The 19,199-nt window shown below is 30.5% G+C and overlaps 1 protein-coding gene across 4 annotated transcripts; it reads right to left on the bottom strand.

The window, feature by feature from the left end:
- Nucleotides 1-8,021: 8,021 nt before the first annotated feature.
- On the bottom strand, nt 8,022-16,808 carry LOC114367517 (potassium transporter 10-like). Of its 4 annotated transcripts, none has more exons than XM_028324713.1 (9): nt 16,605-16,791; nt 15,763-15,922; nt 14,379-14,604; nt 13,657-13,902; nt 13,042-13,092; nt 12,631-12,891; nt 12,346-12,513; nt 10,052-10,306; nt 8,022-9,451 (listed from the first exon to the last, which is right to left on the bottom strand). In XM_028324713.1, the coding sequence occupies exons 2-9, from the start codon at nt 15,883-15,885 to the stop codon at nt 8,409-8,411; spliced, it is 2,373 nt and encodes a 790-aa protein (XP_028180514.1). In that variant the 5' UTR covers nt 15,886-15,922; nt 16,605-16,791; the 3' UTR covers nt 8,022-8,408. The 4 variants fall into 4 exon arrangements, with proteins under 4 accessions (XP_028180514.1, XP_028180515.1, XP_028180516.1 ...); XM_028324714.1 differs by having other exon boundaries at nt 8,409-9,451; nt 15,763-15,917; nt 16,605-16,808; XM_028324715.1 differs by having other exon boundaries at nt 8,409-9,451; nt 16,610-16,808.
- Between the last annotated feature and the right edge of the window lie 2,391 nt (nt 16,809-19,199).

The following is a 19,199-nucleotide window of genomic DNA, read 5'->3' as shown; positions in this document are numbered from 1 at the left end:
AATAGGAAACCTACACTTTCTAACACTGGTTCCTAAATAGGAAACCTACATTTTTTCTTTAACACTGCGCATCAACACTTTTCTCAACATAACACTGGTCGGGTTATTGTATAATTCGCATCTCACAACACAAGTAATGTCACATCAAGTGTTAACCACACACTTGTTCACAACTAAAACTTGTTCACAATTTCACATCTCATAATGTCACAATCCACCATCACATGTTTACATATATATCACATATTAACACATATTCAACTTTGCACTTATACTCAATCTCAATAACAATATTATAATCTCAAAGTAACATGTTATTCCATAATTCATCACAAATTCAATTTATAGACACTCCTCATGAATTATACAATACCCACGACCTCACACTCGTGTTTTAAACACGTTCAACATATTGCGCTACAATTTAACATTGGTTCTTAAATAGGAAACCTACGATTTCTCTTTAACACTGGGAATAAACATTTTCTCAATATCAACACTGGTCGGATTATTGTATAATTCACCGCTCATAACATAATTATTGTCACAAAAGTGTTAAACACATACACGTATTCACAACCAAATATCATGCCCAAAATTTAACATCTCATAATGTCACAATCAATCATCTCATGTTTGCATATATCTCGCAAATTTACACATTCCACTTTGTACTACTCAATCTCCGTAATAATATTATAATGTCATTATAATAATTTATTACACCTCATAACTCATATACACATCACACAATAATCATATTTGCATGACAAAAAACATATATATATATATATATATATATATATATATATATATATAAAATAAATCAAGCTACATTATTTTTAATCAAAAGAGTTTTTATAACAATTAATTTAATATTACATCAAAAGAAATTACCATTAGACATTAACCTTACAACTTTCTTTAATTTATTATTTTAGTATTACAATAAATATATACACATAACATGTTGATCATCATCGTGGAAAAAATTAGAGCAAGATAATAATTTATATAAAATAAGTCATTGAATAATATTATTTAGAATATAATTCACGTTAATAAAAAGAGTTTAATTTTTTTAAGGGTTCACACTCAACACAAAAATATATCAATTTCACAGTAATTTCTCATTGGGACATCAACTGGTTCATCAAACATATATAATTATAAGGATAAAATAAAAAATTATGGAAACACCCCAAAACTCATTCAATTGATACTCTAATGATCCCTACACATGTTCTCACTAATCCCCAATTGTGAATAACTCATCCCTTACCTTGATGTAGTCACTCAAGCGTTCTCCGTTATCAATTGTGACATTTTTTGTGCTCTCTAGAGCTCCTCCTCCGATTGTTTTTTTAGGGTTCCCAAACGTTAGAGAGAAGGAGAAAGGATTGAAGTGTCCATTCCATGGTCCTACGTGCGATGCATCTTTCTCTGTTCACAGAAAGTCTTTTGTAAATCCCAACAGTCAAGGTGTGTGGAATTAAATCTCGAACCACATATCAAAATTTCATGGCAATCCAACGGTTAACGAGTTTGAGATTATAGTTTTACCAAAACAATTTTGGGTTTCTGCGGGAAAGAAAAAGTTACAACGCGAAGGGTATTTCTATCAGCTTCGACATCTTTTCATAATTCTCAACGGTTAGAAGGCTCGGAATTGAGTTGTGAAGATGGTTCTTAAATTTCACGGCGATCCAACGGTGAATGAGTTAGAGATCGTCGTTTTTCTGAGATAAGTTTGGTGTTATGCAGAAAAAAGAGAGGGTTTTGGAAGAAGAGGAAAAAATAAAATTGAGAAAAAGAGGAGGCATCGTTGGGGTGAAAACTGACCTAACGTGTCTCTATTTATAGCTAGGGTACTTATAACTTATTATTTACTCTATTTATTTATTTTTATTATTTTATAAAAAAGAACTTTATTTTATTCCCAATGAATAAATAAAACACCTGTTTTTTTCTCTCAAATTATTATTTTAATTAATAAAATTATTTCTTCTTATTTATTTAATTACAAAAGCCTCATCATTTTTTTAAAACTCTATTTATTTTAAATGAAAATATTTTTAATTTAATTCACGAAAAAAATGGGATGTTACATAACACCCCAAGTTTTGAATACTAGGAATATACCATAAGGAGAACTCTTATTAGAATCCTTTTGTTATCTTTCTGTAAATATTTGTTATATTTGTGTATTATTGGTTTTGTCATAAGCATGTACTTGTGTTGTGATAGTGTTTATTTCTATACACATGTGTATTTTGTGTATATTATTATTGTTGTTGTGATGATTGTATTTGTCTTTATTATATTATATTTGGTGTTAAGAGAGTATTAGATTAACTTCATAGTTAAAATGCTTGAAAAGTTGTCTAAGTCTAGTGTTTGTTTTATGATGACAACACTAGAAAGATCACGTCATATCTTGAGTTATAGTTGTCTGTTTAAGGTGTTGTTTGCATTGTTGGAAAGCTTGCTAAAAAAAGTTACAATTCATTCATAAACCTTAGAAACCAAAATAAATTTCTATCTTAGAGAAAATCAACTCCCCAGTAGGTCATATGATCATGAAAAACACTTTAAGTCCCATGTTGGGCAAAATAACCTCATGAACCCCTATTTTCCCCTATATATAAAGGACACCAATAAGTCGTATATGCAACAATAAGCCTCATAATCAATATTTTTATATTTTCCTTTGAGTTTTCAAACTCGGGGAATTTAGATGTCTTGAGATTATGTTTTAAATCACAACCAAGTTTTTTCCATAATAAGAGTTGTTGTGGAGATTGTGGTGGACGACGTCATTGGGCCAATGCATTCTTGGGAGTGGTTAGGAGATTGTCTTCCTTTTTCTTGTTGAGGAATTGTTTCATTTAAGGTTAGGGGCAATGGATTGTCTCTTTTTCTTTTGTTGTATGAGTGGTAATGAGCCACGAGTAGATTGTATGATCTTAGGCTTATGATTATAACAAGTTTATTTTCTTGGACGGGTTGTGAATACCCTAAAAAAACTTTGTTTTGTTATGATTTGGGTGAATTTGAATGTTGCATTTTTTTAATGTTTTGTCATTTTGATATTCTTGAAATCAATTGATAGTTGATGTTGGACACATGATGATTTTTGATAGAAAATGTTAACTTAAAATACCAAAACGTGTACATAAACGATAGAATTAGACTGTGTTCCTCATAAGAGTTGTAGCCTTGGATGTTGTCTAGCTAAGATATTTGATTTCACTCAAAAAAAAGATTTATATAACTCTAGATATTGCATTTTTAGTAAGTAAAGATTAAGTTGTCAGAATTATGTAGTCAGTTTGTATATTTCCTAATTTTAGGTTTCTAAAATATTGAAAGAGATTTTTAGGACAACATAGAAGTTGTAGATAATTGTCTTATCTTTCTAAAGAGATAAGAATCGACTTAGTAGGAATAGTACAACTCTAGACATGGTTATTATATCTATGAAGGTCATAGTAACGTAGGAAAAAAAATGATTGTGTAATATTGATATCATAATTAGTGATAGTACGATGCATGACATTTATACTTATGATTTAATGAATAAAGTGATGTGATGATATTATTGTGAAAATGAGTGAATGTGATTGATATTGTGACTAAATGCATGATGTCCACGGGTATATGTGAAAGTAATATGTTATGATGTGTATTTGTTGTGAAAAATGTTAGGAGAACCCAATCCCTACGGGATAGGAATATTCAAGGGAATTTGAAAATAAACCATATGCATATTGTCTATTAACCATGCATCATGTTGTGCACATCTGTTTTGAAGTGAATGATGTTTATGAACATAACCGAAGAGGTCATGAATGAGTTGACCTATGACTCTGACCTTAGGGTGCAATGGTTTGAAATCTCCTTTAAGTTCATGTTGATCACATGCGTTGTAATATTCTTGCAAGGTTGGAACACCCTAATGCATCATCGACAGTGTCATCTCAGTGAGAGTGATAGTGTCAAGTTACCCATTATGTGGCAATTCGCCAACTAGATGGACTCTCAGACTACACTCACAGTGTTTTCCAAAATGGTAACACATGCATACGAGTCTATGAGTCCAATGTGCATCACATTTCATGTGTGACTTTGTGTATGAAATGTTTGATTTGGATGAGGCATGCTTGTGTTGCGAAACATAATTGTTTATAAATGTATCTTATGTCTTAATGACTTCCTTAATTATTTAATTTATTGTGAGATGTGTCTCACTTCCCGTCTATTTGACTTGTTTGTGTTTTGCCTGAATGTCATCCTTGCAGGCAAGTCTCGGTAAGGTTTATGATGATGAAGCTACATGAGAAGTTTAGGTCTCCACTTTATATTAGTATTAATTTTAGAATTATGGATATTGTGAAACAATGTAACATTGGGACACAATTTTTATTCATTAATCTAAGGATTAAACTAATGAGTAGTTTTTCACCATATTTTATTTAATATGATTTGTATAGACTTTAGAACACCAAGATTTGTTTTGCATAGAATTATGCTTTTTTTTTATTGATTTTCTTTCTTTAAGTTTATAAATATTTGACATATAATATTCTTACCATGAAATAAGTATTTTTTAAAAATTCGATACATTCTTTTAATTAAATTTCGCTGTGAATATGTTTAAAAAATATCATAAGTGTATGTGTCTTAGAATAAAAAAGTGTTATAATACAACTTGTATCCAAAATCAATTAGGAAATTATTTGACCTTTATTTTTCTCTATGATTTTTATCATGTTTATATCCTTTTTTATTTGAATATTAGTTTAATTTCATCATTTTCATGTAAATAAATCTAATGGACAAGTTTTACCTATTGAATCAATAAACAAAAATCAAAATAAAAAATGATTAGTATTTCGAAAAGGATAAATATAATATAAAAAATATCATTTAAGAAATTATTTTATAACTTTTAATAAATAAAGGGCCAAATTATTACCTAGAGTGATGTTAAGGAGCACATAAGTAATTTAGCTAAGAGAGAAATAATAGATAATGATTTTATCTAAATTTGATCGGTTTATGAATGGTAAAATTCGTCCAACTGGTGAAAATTTCCATTTTCCAATGCAACATAGAACTACTAGTGCTAGTTGAATTATAGTGCTACCTGTTTTGTCCATTTCTCTTTCAGCTACCTCATATTCAAATCCTTTTCTTCGTGTCAACCATAACCACCACAACAGTACTTAACACCGTTCTCCATTCTCTCCACGAAATCCCTACGAAGCCAAAGCTAAAGATTGTTTTCTCTTCCGACCCCGTCAATTTTGCCAACACGTACCATATGAATTAGAACGTCGAGATCATGCCAAATTGGTCAAAAACACACTATTAGAATAGATGTGGGGTGTGGCTTTTTCCCTTAATTTGCCTCACAAAAATTGGTCAACTTTGGGTGCATCATGGCTGGTTGATGAAGCTCTAGCTAGCAACATGCATGACCTTATTGAGAATTGAAGAAGAGTTGAAGTATTGAACCCGTGAAGGCGTTTGAAACCTACATAGTACATACATTTTTTTTTGTATAATCAATAGGTGTAATTCTTTTTTCATCGGATGGGTTCCATTTTTGGTAAAATGATATCTCCAGATCCCACTTCATGTTTAAATTAAGGATTCAACCTCATATCTTAAATAAAGAACCTAAATATTAAATAACTTTTAATACATATTACATGCATGTGTTACATGTTCAACACATGGTTAATTAAATGGATTGTGTATGTAGTTCTCAGAATATTCGTGTTAATTGGCAAAAAAAATTGGCATGAAGCAAGTAGCTAGATAGCCCTTATACTATATGATTTGGATTTTGGAACCCTTTCGAGCGAAGTGAAAACTTTTTAATTAACAGCACAAAAAACCCAATATAACGTAGACACACCATGGATTGAACACCATGAAATAACAAGATCTATCATGATCAGCTGAACTAAAAGGGGAAAAAAACATCAAATGGAGGAATGATTAGGGTTTACCTGGGGAAAGCAACAGAGAAAGGACGTGATAGGTTAAAAGAGGGAGAGAAATACGAGAGGCTTTGGATCGGTGTAATCAAACATTTTAATAATAAATGATGATCATGAATAAAATAAATATGATACACTTTCAGACAAAAAAATCATACTTTATATACTGAAAAATAATAATTCTTTTTATAATAATCAATTCAGAATATTTCTTACATTAATTATTTTTTATAAAATATTCTTAATTATGAATCCTTTTTTCTAAATTTAACAAATAATAAGTAAAATGTAACAATTTCTGAAGTTCTTTAAGAGTCTATTTCTTTTGCCTCACATGAAAAGTATTTTGAGAATCTTATTTTGCATTTTCACTAGCATAACTAATAAAAATTAAAAATAAATATAAATTAAGCCTAATTAAATAAAGAAGAGTTTTCAGGAATTAATTAAAAGGAAAGAAATTTCCACCTCTTTTTTCTTCCTAAATTTTATACAAATTCGAATTGAAAAAGAAGACCAGATATACCTCTCTCTCTCTCTCTCTCTCTCTCCCCTTAAACTTGCAAAGTCAATTCAAAATAATCAACACATCATGTCGTTCGTGTATTAATTATTATTTAATTCAATCCCACTGAAAGTCTTTGCTTTTGACCTTATCTTCTCTCTATTTCTTGCACATTGGATAATTGGTTATCATCACTTTGTTGTCCGCAGACATGGCATTATCAATCCATCCTTTTGGTTTATTTTGTCGCAGAGCGTTGTAGTTTACATCAATCGAGTTTTTATATTTGTGATATTATATATGTTTTTTGTTTTTATATAAAAAACGATATTTTATTTTAGTTTTTATATTTTAGTGTCCATTTTTTTTTTTTTTGAACAAAAGGCCTACAAGGAAGAGACTTATCGAAAACAAAAAGCTACCGTTAAATAAATTTTTGGTTCTTCAACTATTTTAGATTTAGATTTTTAGTCTTTTTTATTTATTTTTAGTTATAGGACGTAGAGAGGTTTGGCCATTTTAACCCTATTATGAGGTTGAATGTTTGCCCTTTTTTCCTATTTTAGACCCTCTTAAAAGCTAATTTTAAACAATAACAAATAAATGAGAGACTAAAAATAAATAATTATTTTTAAAAAAGAGTAGAATTAATCATGTGAAATTCAACATGGACTAAAAAAAGAAAATTTTAAGGATTAATTAAAAATCAAAATAGTTCATGAGGACAAAAAACTCACTACATTCATTCTTATTTTTTTATTATCCAGGTAAGAGATTATAGATATCTCCAACCTACTGGATCATAGACTAATTTATTTGCAATATGTGATTGTCCTTGATCCAAAAAAATTTTACAAAGTAAAAATCAAACACAAGTTCTTATACTAAATAAATTATTCTCACTCGTAAAGTCTTACATCCCTTTGGTTTATTTGTCAAAAAAAAAATAGTCAATTTAGTTCATAGCAACAAATGTCCAAAATTTATATTTTTTTTTCAAAAAACAGTGTTGTTAATCTTCTTTTCCCTTCTAAATGTTTATCAATACCATATCTCTTATTTAAGTAGGAATATTTTAATGATATACTTTATTAAAATTGCTTAAAAGTGATAAAGTATGTTATTCACTTAATGTAATAAAATTTATTATTTTTAATAAAATTATTGCTTATTTTTTATACAATATTTATTTATATTTTAAAATAAGTATACATAAAGAGACTTTCTATTATTTCAGCTCAGATTCATAAAATATATAAATCAACCCTCGTCTCAACCATTGATTGAAGTCAATAACTATCTATAACTCGATTTTTATCTCCTAAAGTAAATCCCTTATTTTACAATAGTTGAATCCTTTTGAGTTTTTTTAATGCAAATATTAATGTATTCCACCTCAAGGACGTAGACAGCATACATATCACACTGAAAAAAATGGTCATCAGTGCAGCATTAAGTGGAACGACCTAGCTAGTGTTAGAACTTAGAAGAGTTGAACAACATAGTGATGCATTTGGAACATCAAATGAATAATGAATTTCAGGATTCAACAGAAATTACCCAAAGTCATTCTTCTGAAGACATTCCCTTTGGATAGTACACACTGCACACCATAAGGAGTTGTTCATATGCTACACTAAGCTCAACTGTACACAAAATGACTGTCACAAATGATAAATCTTACTTATCTTGGGCTCAAGTGGAACAATTAGTGTGATCAAGATGTTTATAAACTCAATCAATCAAAAGCTTTTGAATAATATTAAAACAATATTAACATATAGATTTCAATACATATTTTATTATTATTAACTATTTTAACATGCTTTTGATTGAATGTGCCTATAAACTCAATGTTCACGCAAGAATTACCAAGAGAAGAGGAGTAGAGGCTATACATAGAAAACCTGACCAACATTTAATAGACTCTCATGAGGAACATTGAAGATCACACTATTTTCCCTGCATATCTTCCTGAGAAATGCATATATATAATCAACAGCTATTTTCTTGTGGAATCTTGAATCCCTCCTTGCCCTGACAACTGTGTTTCCTAGAATGTGAACCACCCCAGCATCCCTGCAGTTGTTTAAGAACTCAACTTCATCGACCTCGGTGTGGCTGCTAACATGACCAGAGGATTGAATAGTAGCATTAATGTGCAATGGAGATGAGACTGATACAATTGAATCCACTGATGAAACTGTTGGATCCATATTCAATGCAGCTGTGTTTGTGTTATTGTTCAATAGGCCTTGTGTTGACCTCTCAGTCTGCTCATCATATAAGCTGTAGTCATCTGAATCTGAGCACCCTTCCATCATGGACTCTAGCTTGACAAACACAAAGAGGTTGTGGAAAAGCTTTTTCTCAAAATCCTCATCTTTCTTGTGCAGATCTTTGTATCCATATCGCGCCACGCAACGAAACATGTGGAAGTTCTTGGGTCCAATTCTCTTTACAAGGAATCTTTCGTCTTCTGGGACAGTGTAGACAGGGAGATACTTCACACATACAAAAACAACAACAGAATGGATGGCTGGTAGGTTTGTGATGAAATGTGAAAAGATGTGGGGTACTCCACTTGCAAGCTCTGTGTATACTAACCCTATTCCCGGGACACGAACAAGTCCTAAACTCGGTCCAAGCCCGAGAATCCATGCCATTGAGACCTTACTATGCATCTCAAACTCGTAGCGTTTCACTGAGCCATAATGCCAGACATACATGATCAGAAGAAATGCTCCAGCAATTGCTAGGGGAGCCCATCCACCTTGATCAACTTTGAAGAGAACAGCAGAGAAGTATGTGCATTCCACAATCAACGATAAGCCGGTGAACACCACCACCAGAATCCAATGGCAGCGCCACACAAGTATCATGATCAAAATCATAAGCAATGTTGTAACCAGCATGACTAGCACAACTGCAGTACCTGTTATTACAATGGCACTTGTATAATTGTGTGCACACCTTAAAGGAAAATTTGTAATAACATTGCAAATAAGAGGAACAGTAGTAAACAGCAAGCACAATTATAGTTTCCTAATCAGCATATGTAGTACTTCTTATACACTTTGATGTAAAAAAAACAAAAAAAAAAGTAAGCAATTATAATTGCCTTTTGATTGGGTTAAATGTGTTTAGTCTCTCTAGATTTGATCATAATTGGCTTTAGTGCCGACATTTTAAAAATAGTGGCTTCAGTCCTCATGTTTCTAAAATATATATGATGGATTTCGTCCCTAATCCTATGTTTCATTTTTTACCTAAGAAGAGACCAAATTCACCACATTTAAGAAAATACAAGGACCAAAATCACCATTATAAAAATGTAGGAACTAACCAATTTTGACCAAAATTTAAGGAACCTAAAACACATTTTACCATATTTTGCTCTTTCTAATGATTTCATATTCATACACCTCTCCTAGAAGTTGTAATTTCTATATCCTTTCTAGTAAATTTCTTTTTCATATAAAAGAAACATGAAAAAGTAAGCCTCACAACATTTAACAAGGGAAGAATAACTTACCATATGCATTTCCAATCTGACTTTGATTTTTAAACCCAGCAGTAACAGCAATGCATAGAATCATAAGGATCCAATTGATATCTGGAATATATATCTGGCCAAGGAACTTCTTTGATGTATGTACAACTTTTATTCTCGGGAAACAGCCATGAGCATTGGCTTGCTTAATAATTGAAAAGGTTGCGGATATTGTGGCCTGGCTTGCAACTATAGCTGCTAATGTTGCAACAACAAATACTGGCCAGTATATTTTGTCTGCAGAGTTAAGGATAATCAAGATAAGAAAAATATTGTTAGTTTCCACATTCTCCCTCACACTTAACATTTAAGAAAAATAAAAATGACAACAAATAGAAAATTATCACAAATTGTGGGAACCAAATATGCTAAAAGTTTAAACAATTAGATGAAGGTATGTGAATGGTTTATTTATACTTTTATAAGATTTCTAAGACATTCCCTGATGCAAGAGTATAATGCACAAATTCATTTAACTTGTGCTTAAGTTTAAATTTTGTAACGATACCATCACGAGTGTCAGCAACACTCTCTCTCTCTCGTATATTCTTTCTAATCCACTATTTACTTTTATTGGTTTTACTAAAAAGTACAGAATCATAGACTTGTCAATTAAGAAGTGAAACTTGAAAATTTTATATTTTTTAATAAATTTCAGCTTATAATAAAGAGTGTCTTCGAAAATGTATATTAGGCAGGGTGTTACTAACGTTTCTCGTTATACAGTTAATTAGATCTAAGCACAAAATTATCCCTTAAGCTTAAACTTTTAAAAAAAAAATAGCCAATGGAAATTTAGAAGAGGCAACTAGCACCCCCCTCCCCCTAAGTCACAAATCTTGTCCGTGTCTTTGGTAAAAACTGCATTTAAAAATCGAACTATTTCAAAACTGGTCAAGAAAGGATCAAATCGATCCAAAATTGATTAAAAAAAAACAAAAAAATTGGTACAAAACCAATGTAGAATACCAATTCAAATCATTTTTTAAAAAAAATATTTTTTAAAATATAATCTAAAACATTAAGACGAACAAAAGCACATACTCATTACTCAATAAGATTACACATATATATAAATTATTTTATTATATAAAACCTATAATTTAGTCATTTATATTAAATTACAAGTATTTATATCTTATTTTCTTATAATTTTATATTATATTAATTTTTCATTTTCCATTTTATTCTAAATGTAAGCTTATTATTATTGTTAATGAACATTGTAATATTTTATTAAAATTTAAATTAACCTAAGTATTATGAAATAGTATTTGATTTGGACTTTATATATATATATATATATATATATATATATATATATATATATATATATATATATATATATATATATATATTGGCCAATGTAGTTTTAACAATACTAGTTTGAAGTTTGAAACCACTTATAAGATAAAACAAACTTGATCCACACACTCGACATTCTTGGTAAATACCACATAAATTTTTTATTCTCCTTGGCACACATCCAATCAGCTGAGGTTCAGTGCTAATTTGGCAAATTAGACAAATCAATGTGTTTCAATTTAAAATGTGTGGTTAAGATTAAGACACACGTCTCAATCAATTTAAAATTAATAATTTCAACAACAACAAAAAATCAGCCAAACTCTATAACAAATGGGCCCTAAGTTTATGTACTCTTCAACTTTTTTCCTAAATGGTCCCCCTCACTAGGTCTCCAAATCATTGAGTCCGCCAGCCAGGTATCATGCCCCATCTGGTAATGACATCTAACCTTCTCCCCAAAACACTTGAGTATCATACCACAAGTAATACAAATGAGGTCCTTTACTATTGTCCAAAGTCCTCAATCTATAAACCCTTAACAACAAAGAAAAAATAATCTAAAACCATAATTTCACCACAAACTTGAAGGAGTTTCATATTTTTACAACATCTCTAACATTAGTCAACATAAAATAGCTAAAAGAGAAATAAAAGTGAAAACTTCCACCAAGAAGTTTATCACAAGAATGTAGAAAGAAAAATACTAGCAATATACTCTCTAATACACTATTTACTGCTAAAATTTATTAGAAATCTTAAATTTTAATGGATTCAACTTCTCATTTAATGATTTTTTCCAAATTTTATAGCTTTCAATAAATTACAAGTTACAACCAATAGTGGAATGTGTGTTAAAAAGAGTGTTGATAGCACTCTAGTATCAATATATGGTTGTTGATCATATTCTAAACAGCACAGGTGTATTACAAGTGGAAATTCCAATATAGAGTGTGACAAATATAACAAACCTGGAATAGAACGATAAAACGCATCTTTTGAATGGTCCAAGTTATGCATAAGGTAAGCAGCCTGTCCAGAGTAGGCTAAAAGAAGGCAAGGAAACACTAGCAGAGTAAATGCAATCTGTACAGAAGAGACTGGAAAGTGTGCAAGGTCAGCAAAAAGAGCCTCTGTCCCTGAAATAAATCATCACAATTCACAAATCAGTACCAAAGTTCAAAACATGTATTCACTTCACTTAAATTAACATTTCTGAAAAGGTGGAATTCAACAGTTATAAAAGTGGAAGATACCTGTTATGCTGAGCAAAATGCCACCAAGGGAAAGCCAACCATCTTTGCCTTCTCGTTGTAGATAGCGGTATATATACAGTGGTGAAAAAGCTTTTAGAACACTGCTTCCATATTTACAGATGTTGAATATGCCTATACCTCCAATTAGTAGAAACCAAAGTAGGACAATTGGAGCAAAGAGCCAACCAACTCTATCTGTACCATAATGTTGCACGCTGAATAACCCTACTAATATTACAACAGCAACCAGCACAACTACTCCTGTAACAGGAAAAAAAAAAAAAGAGGGGAAAAAAAACTTTTCAAGACTAAGAACATAAAATAGATGAAGTTGAAAATATAATACTTGACACACATAATGGTACAAATAGAAGAAAAATGTAATGTTACATTACAGGTGTAGGGCCATACCGTTACTCAAATCAGCATGATTCACCTTGATGCCACCAACAGCAGACAAAACTACAACAGAAGATCTTGTAATGAATATATTGAATTCACTGGAAATGTATTTAAGATGATACTAAAGCAAAAAAAGAAAAATGTTAATTGAAGCTGATTCATTTATCTGGAGCCTTATGCAATACAACATACATGAAGCTAATAAGGAGATGAACTACATGAAATTAATTTCTAAATCATCCATTCTTAAAGGGGAAGAAAGAAAACAAGCTTTACAAATAATGTACTAAGATCTTGTATTTAGGCCATTCCCAAGCTTCATTTAAATACATCTCTTGCTAAGTCATTTTGGACCAAGTAATCTATATATATAAGGCCATTCAAAATACTACCAGTTTCAGATTATATTCTAATTGCTGCCCCTTTTTCTCACCTCATAAAATGATTTTACAATTTCCAAGCACAGTTTGGTAAATTTGCACATTTTGACATATAAAATACAGAAGCATTTAAATCGGTTGACAGATATAGTATTTGGGTAAACAGCAAGTTCAGTAGTTTGCATTTACAGAAACTTAACAAATAAGTAGAAATGAGAAGATCAGCTTCAGACAGAAGCCATACCAGATATAGCTGGGGTAAGAATACCATCTCCAATCACCATGCAGGTACCAACAAGGGCGAGCATAAGAATGATATTTTTCATATAAGATGTTTCCTCTAACCATCTCTTGGTTTTCGCAGCAAATGACTTCTCACGGATGGTAGACCGACTATATGTTGTTAGCTCTTCATCAGTATGATGCTGATTGGGAATGGTTCTGATGTTTGCATGTCGACAGAGCAAGGAATAAAGAGCCAATGTTCCACCTGCTCCATAGATCTAAGTTTAGTAAAACAAAAGTGTCAACGGATGCATCTGTCTATTATGCCATATGTGAGCTATTAAAGGAATTCACTTAGATTTTTAATTGAAAAGTGAGCTTTCTCATAAAACCTTAGATATGATCCACTCTAGACTAAACTAGTACCTGATAGTGATATACCAACAAGATATTGTAATTGTGAATAACATTCTGTAACTAATCCAGGAAAGGCATAAAGGAAGGGAAGATTTTTGGCTATTAAGATATCCATCCCTTTTCAGATTTGGATCTGTCAGGCATTATCATACAAGATGAAAATCTTTTCTGTACAGATGCATTTTTTAGGAATGTTATTGGTAGAAAATGTCATTCAGATAGAGAAGGGAGCTGATTATCACACCTTTAAGTTATACTACATCATCACTTAGGATTTCCTTAGTCCAACCATAAATATATTAATTACCAAAGTCAAGCAAATACCTTGACCATTGTCATTTGCTCTTAATACAATAAGAACATATTTGAGCAGTGGCACCAGAGTAAGAGAGTATATAATCAAAGAAAGAGCTCCAATCACATCCTCCTGATTGTCAATTTGTTGAGGAAATGTATTATAGAAAACGTATAAGGGGGAAGTTCCCAAATCTCCATAAACTACTCCAAGACTCTGATATGCAAGCCGCAGAAGCAACAATGTAGAAAGTTTCTGAAAAAATCAAACCAACAACAAGGAATTATATATCTAATTCAATAGCTAGCATAGTATCTTTCGAAACTGTATAAGAGAATTAGAGAATGAAAAAATCCTGGTTGAAAGTTTAACTAATAATCACTTAACTGACATGTAAAAGTGTGGATTTCTTAGTCTACTCAGCATTTAGATATATACTTGAATTTCTTGTAAGTATTAAATTTAAAATGAGATTGACGGTTGCAAATCCATGCTCCAGAATGTAATTTAGAGTGAAAGGTCGGACTTGTGCAAATAAAGTACAACTTTTGTTAAAAATATAAAACCATTCAAGTGCACCTAAAAGCTTGAATTTAAAGGAGAGTTGGTTCTTAACTTGGCTTGAGAGCCTTTGTCACCAAGTGGTCAGAAGTCTAATCCTTGCTGCCCCACTGCGGCTCCACCACCAAATTGCATAAGCTTCAATACCATGTCAAGGACCAACTCACTCCCTAAAAGCTTCAGCTTAGATGGAAGCCCAGGAATGGTTTTATATATACATATTTTCTCACTCAATAGCTCTAAAGCCTAAAGCAAATATATGGGAATTGGCTATGATACAGGTATGTTGTAATTTTAAGATTGTTGTTTCCTTAAGATCTTTAGGTATTTAGTACAGGTACTACCATATCAAGGACCAGCTATCCTAAAATCTTATGGTACCAAAGCCTATATAACAAAGCGGTTAGGAGTTTGATTTTTGTCAACCTACTTCTTTATGATTAAGCTGAATTCCAGCTCAAGGTAGAGGAGGCTTGTGAATTGTCCATACTCCCAAGCTCAAATGGTTCTCATTAAAGGACTTTTGTTAAAGATATAAAACCATTCACAATTTCACTTGCTTCTATCTAAGCTCAAACGTTTTGGAGACCTGGTCCTGGACTGATGTTAAAAGGTTCAGATATCAAGTGCTGGAAAATAGTTGACGAGAAAAAAGGGTTGTAGATTCCGCACTCATAATTCTAAGCATTTATTGAGCACTGAATGCCCTGTTATTCAATATACAAATATGATGATATCTACATTAATCACAATTTCTTTTTAATTGAATATGATATTGATAAATTGCAGTCTCCTAAATAAACAAAACTGAATTCATCAAGAGAAAGCATGTTAAGGGGATTTGCATCATACTTTTTCTCTGTACGTATTTTTGAGCCTTTCAGCTTCTTCATCCATTGGCTGGTCAATCTTCTGTTCCAAAACCCACATACCGCCTCTGTTATCACCGTCTTCATCAAACCCAGTTGAAGCCATTTAGTGCTCAGTTCAATACTTCTGCAGTTTCTCTACCCTTGAAAAAAGAAAACACAAGTAACAAAATGTGCAATTGTGTAGTTACCAAAACACACACAAAAGTTGAATGTTAACTACTAAACTCTTAAGTAATTCATGCCTACTCGAACCAAGGATCCAAACTAACATAAAATCTGGAAAAGCAAGCAAAATTGAATATTTCAATGATTGATTCCATCACCAACCATTCCCATCTTTGAAGGAAAAAAAAAATGGCAAACCCAATTTGTAGAATCAACATATAATCTACAAGGCTACTCTGCCCTAGCCTTAACAAACTGAAGCAAAGCTTATTTAAACCGACTACAGACATAAGAAGAATATAACTAGCATCACCAAAAGCCTTCAAGGACAAAACTTAGATGCAGTTCCATAAGTGCTTTTAATGTTGTTCTCAAATCAAAATTGGACTAGGTAATCCATATAGTTAAGGTTTGCATTACCAAGGTGAAACTCGAATTCTCATTGGAGAAACACAGCCAAAAGTACCTAATTATGATACCTCACCTAAGTTTTGTTCTATATTGCTTTTCAGCCAAACTCAAAACAATGATTCAAAATCAAATAAGATTAGGAAAATGTTCAACTCATAAATCATAATAATCTCAAATTCAAAAATTGAAAACCAGAATTGCAAATTCAAGAATTGCACAAGCTGAAAAGTGAAAACCAATCCTCACCTCACCTCAACTGTCACAAAATCTGATACTTGTCACCCAAAGAAGGATATTCAGAAAGAATCAGTATTATTATCGGATTGGTGTCAGTCACAAAACCAAAAACCAAACTCAGGTTCATCAGGTATCTAAACATGAACAACACAAGATAGTTCCACTTCCTGGGGAAGAGAATACCAAAAGGGTAACGTTAAGGCTGAACACTGTCAGTGTCTTATATAACAGATAAAAAAATCACTGACCAAGAGAGAGAGAAATAACATGCTACACACACAGAGGGTGGGACCCAATGCATGCAGCCACTTGTTTTTGTTTCTTTGGATTGTTTATATTATTTGAATGCATTATTACAATTTTTGGTACTCTTATTCGCTAAAATGAAAAGGACTTGGATCGATGGATGCGATAAGTTCGGTTCCAACCTGGTTTTTTTTTCATCATTGTTTATCATATCTTTTAATTTCGTGACGTCTAATGACCAAGAACATAAGTTAGTGCTGTCTGATGAAAATTGCGGCATGTCAAAGATGTATATGATATTCCAAGTGTTATTATCGTTACACCGTTAATTAAATAAAGGTTTAACTGTAAAAACAGTCTCCTTGTTTATTTTACTCGTTAAATTGATCCTCTTCTAATTTAATTTACTACTTAAATCTTCCATTTTGTAATGTTTGAATTTACGGCTTACGATTGAACGTTAACGATTAATAAGTAATATTAACAATCATATATTATAATAGGATTATGACACATGACCTTTTTGTCAACATTCAAGTTCTGGTTGAGCACTCAAATAATTATATTAAACAAAAAAAAATGAAAATCAAAGATTCAGTTAGTGAATTAAAGTATACGGGGATTAATTTAGTGAGTTGAAATAAATATGGAAGACTATTTTTACTATTAAGCCTTAAGTAAAAAAAATTAAATTAATATAAAATAATTACGGCATATGCTTTCATTGTTTTGTATAAGATGCTCGATCCGATGCAAGTCCAATCATGCAGATGATACAGGGTAAACGTACCATTAAAGCACGATCGAGAACAACTTAACATGTTAAATAATATTTTTTTATACACAACTTGAAATTAGAATTTCTTTTTCACAAAATATTTTTTGCTTGATTAAAAAAAAATAGAATAATTGACCAACATGGTTTATTATTAGTTTTGGACCGATTCTCTGTTACTAACTTTTTGGGTTAAATGAAGTGAATATTTGATCTATTGACTTTATCTCTTTTTTTAGAGGAATTTGATCTCTTGAATTTATCGATCATTAGTCTAATTAGCTTTTTTATCAATGACTGATATAATATCTTTAAAAAGGAGTTACGTAATAATAATAATAATAATAATAATAATAATAATAATAATAATAATAATAATAATAATAATAATAATAATAATAATAATAATAACATTAATTTAGATGTGTCGCAAAAATAATTATATATTATATAATACAGAGCAATTGTTCTCATAATCTTAATCTCATCGCATTAACTACTTAACCATTACTTTTCGGCAGGGATTTTTTTTATTTAGTAGTGGCTCAATCATTTACTTAGTTAAAACACAAGAAATGTTTGCAAAAGAAAAGTTGCATACTCTTTATTATTGAGAGAATTTACATTAATGTTGTTAAATAATAAATAGAAATCAACTATCATTTCTGAGTAAAATTAGACTCTTTTTTTTTTAAGTTGGAAAGATAGACCCTCGTTAAGAGTAGTCAAGTCTTTTATCATTCATGACTCATCAACAAAAATCAATTAATATTTTACATCTATAATAATAATAATAATAATAATAATAATAATAATAAATAGGAAAGAGATAACTCGTATTAGTGGATCTCACGTACGTAAATATCACTCAATAACAAAAAAAAAATATTCAAATGAATGTATTAGTTATAAGCTAGTAAGCACTTCTTTTATAAACCAAATTAATAAGTTCAACTTCCAAAACTAAAAATTAATTATTTAAAAGAGTCTATAATACAAAATTATTTTATTTTAATTTTAAATTTACCTTTCAGCATAGAGACGTTTACTTAATATTGCATTAATAATAATAATAATAATAATAATAATAATAATAATACAAGGTCAAGGAGAGATTTGAATAAGAAAAATTAAATCATTAGTGAGTCAATTTCAAAGTTTTAAATAAATCGAGTTCAAACTATTGTAAAAAAAACGAGTTCAACTTAAAGTTCTACTATTTGCTTTGAGTTATTTTATTAATAAAATTATTAATTATTATAAAATATAACCGTTTAAAATATGGTATTTGATTTATATATACAAGTAAAATTGGCTATATATAAAATACTATATTTATTAAATACAAATATAATGAACTAAAACAATATGATTACATTGTATTTTCACTAAATATAACATATGTAATATATATTATGTTGTCATGTTGTTGATTTTATGTAAACTACATATTAATAATATTGTTTAAAACCAAATAAATATATCATAAACTGTATATTATTAGGAAAAATATTTCTTAACATATTAAACTATTTTTATATTTAAATAAATTAGTGCAACCCACTGGTATTTTTCTTAGTTAC

Source organism: Glycine soja, chromosome 9 (assembly GCF_004193775.1).
Source record: "Glycine soja cultivar W05 chromosome 9, ASM419377v2, whole genome shotgun sequence".
In the NCBI taxonomy this organism is placed as follows: Eukaryota; Viridiplantae; Streptophyta; class Magnoliopsida; order Fabales; family Fabaceae; genus Glycine; species Glycine soja.
This window is presented reverse-complemented; position numbering and strand designations above follow the sequence as displayed.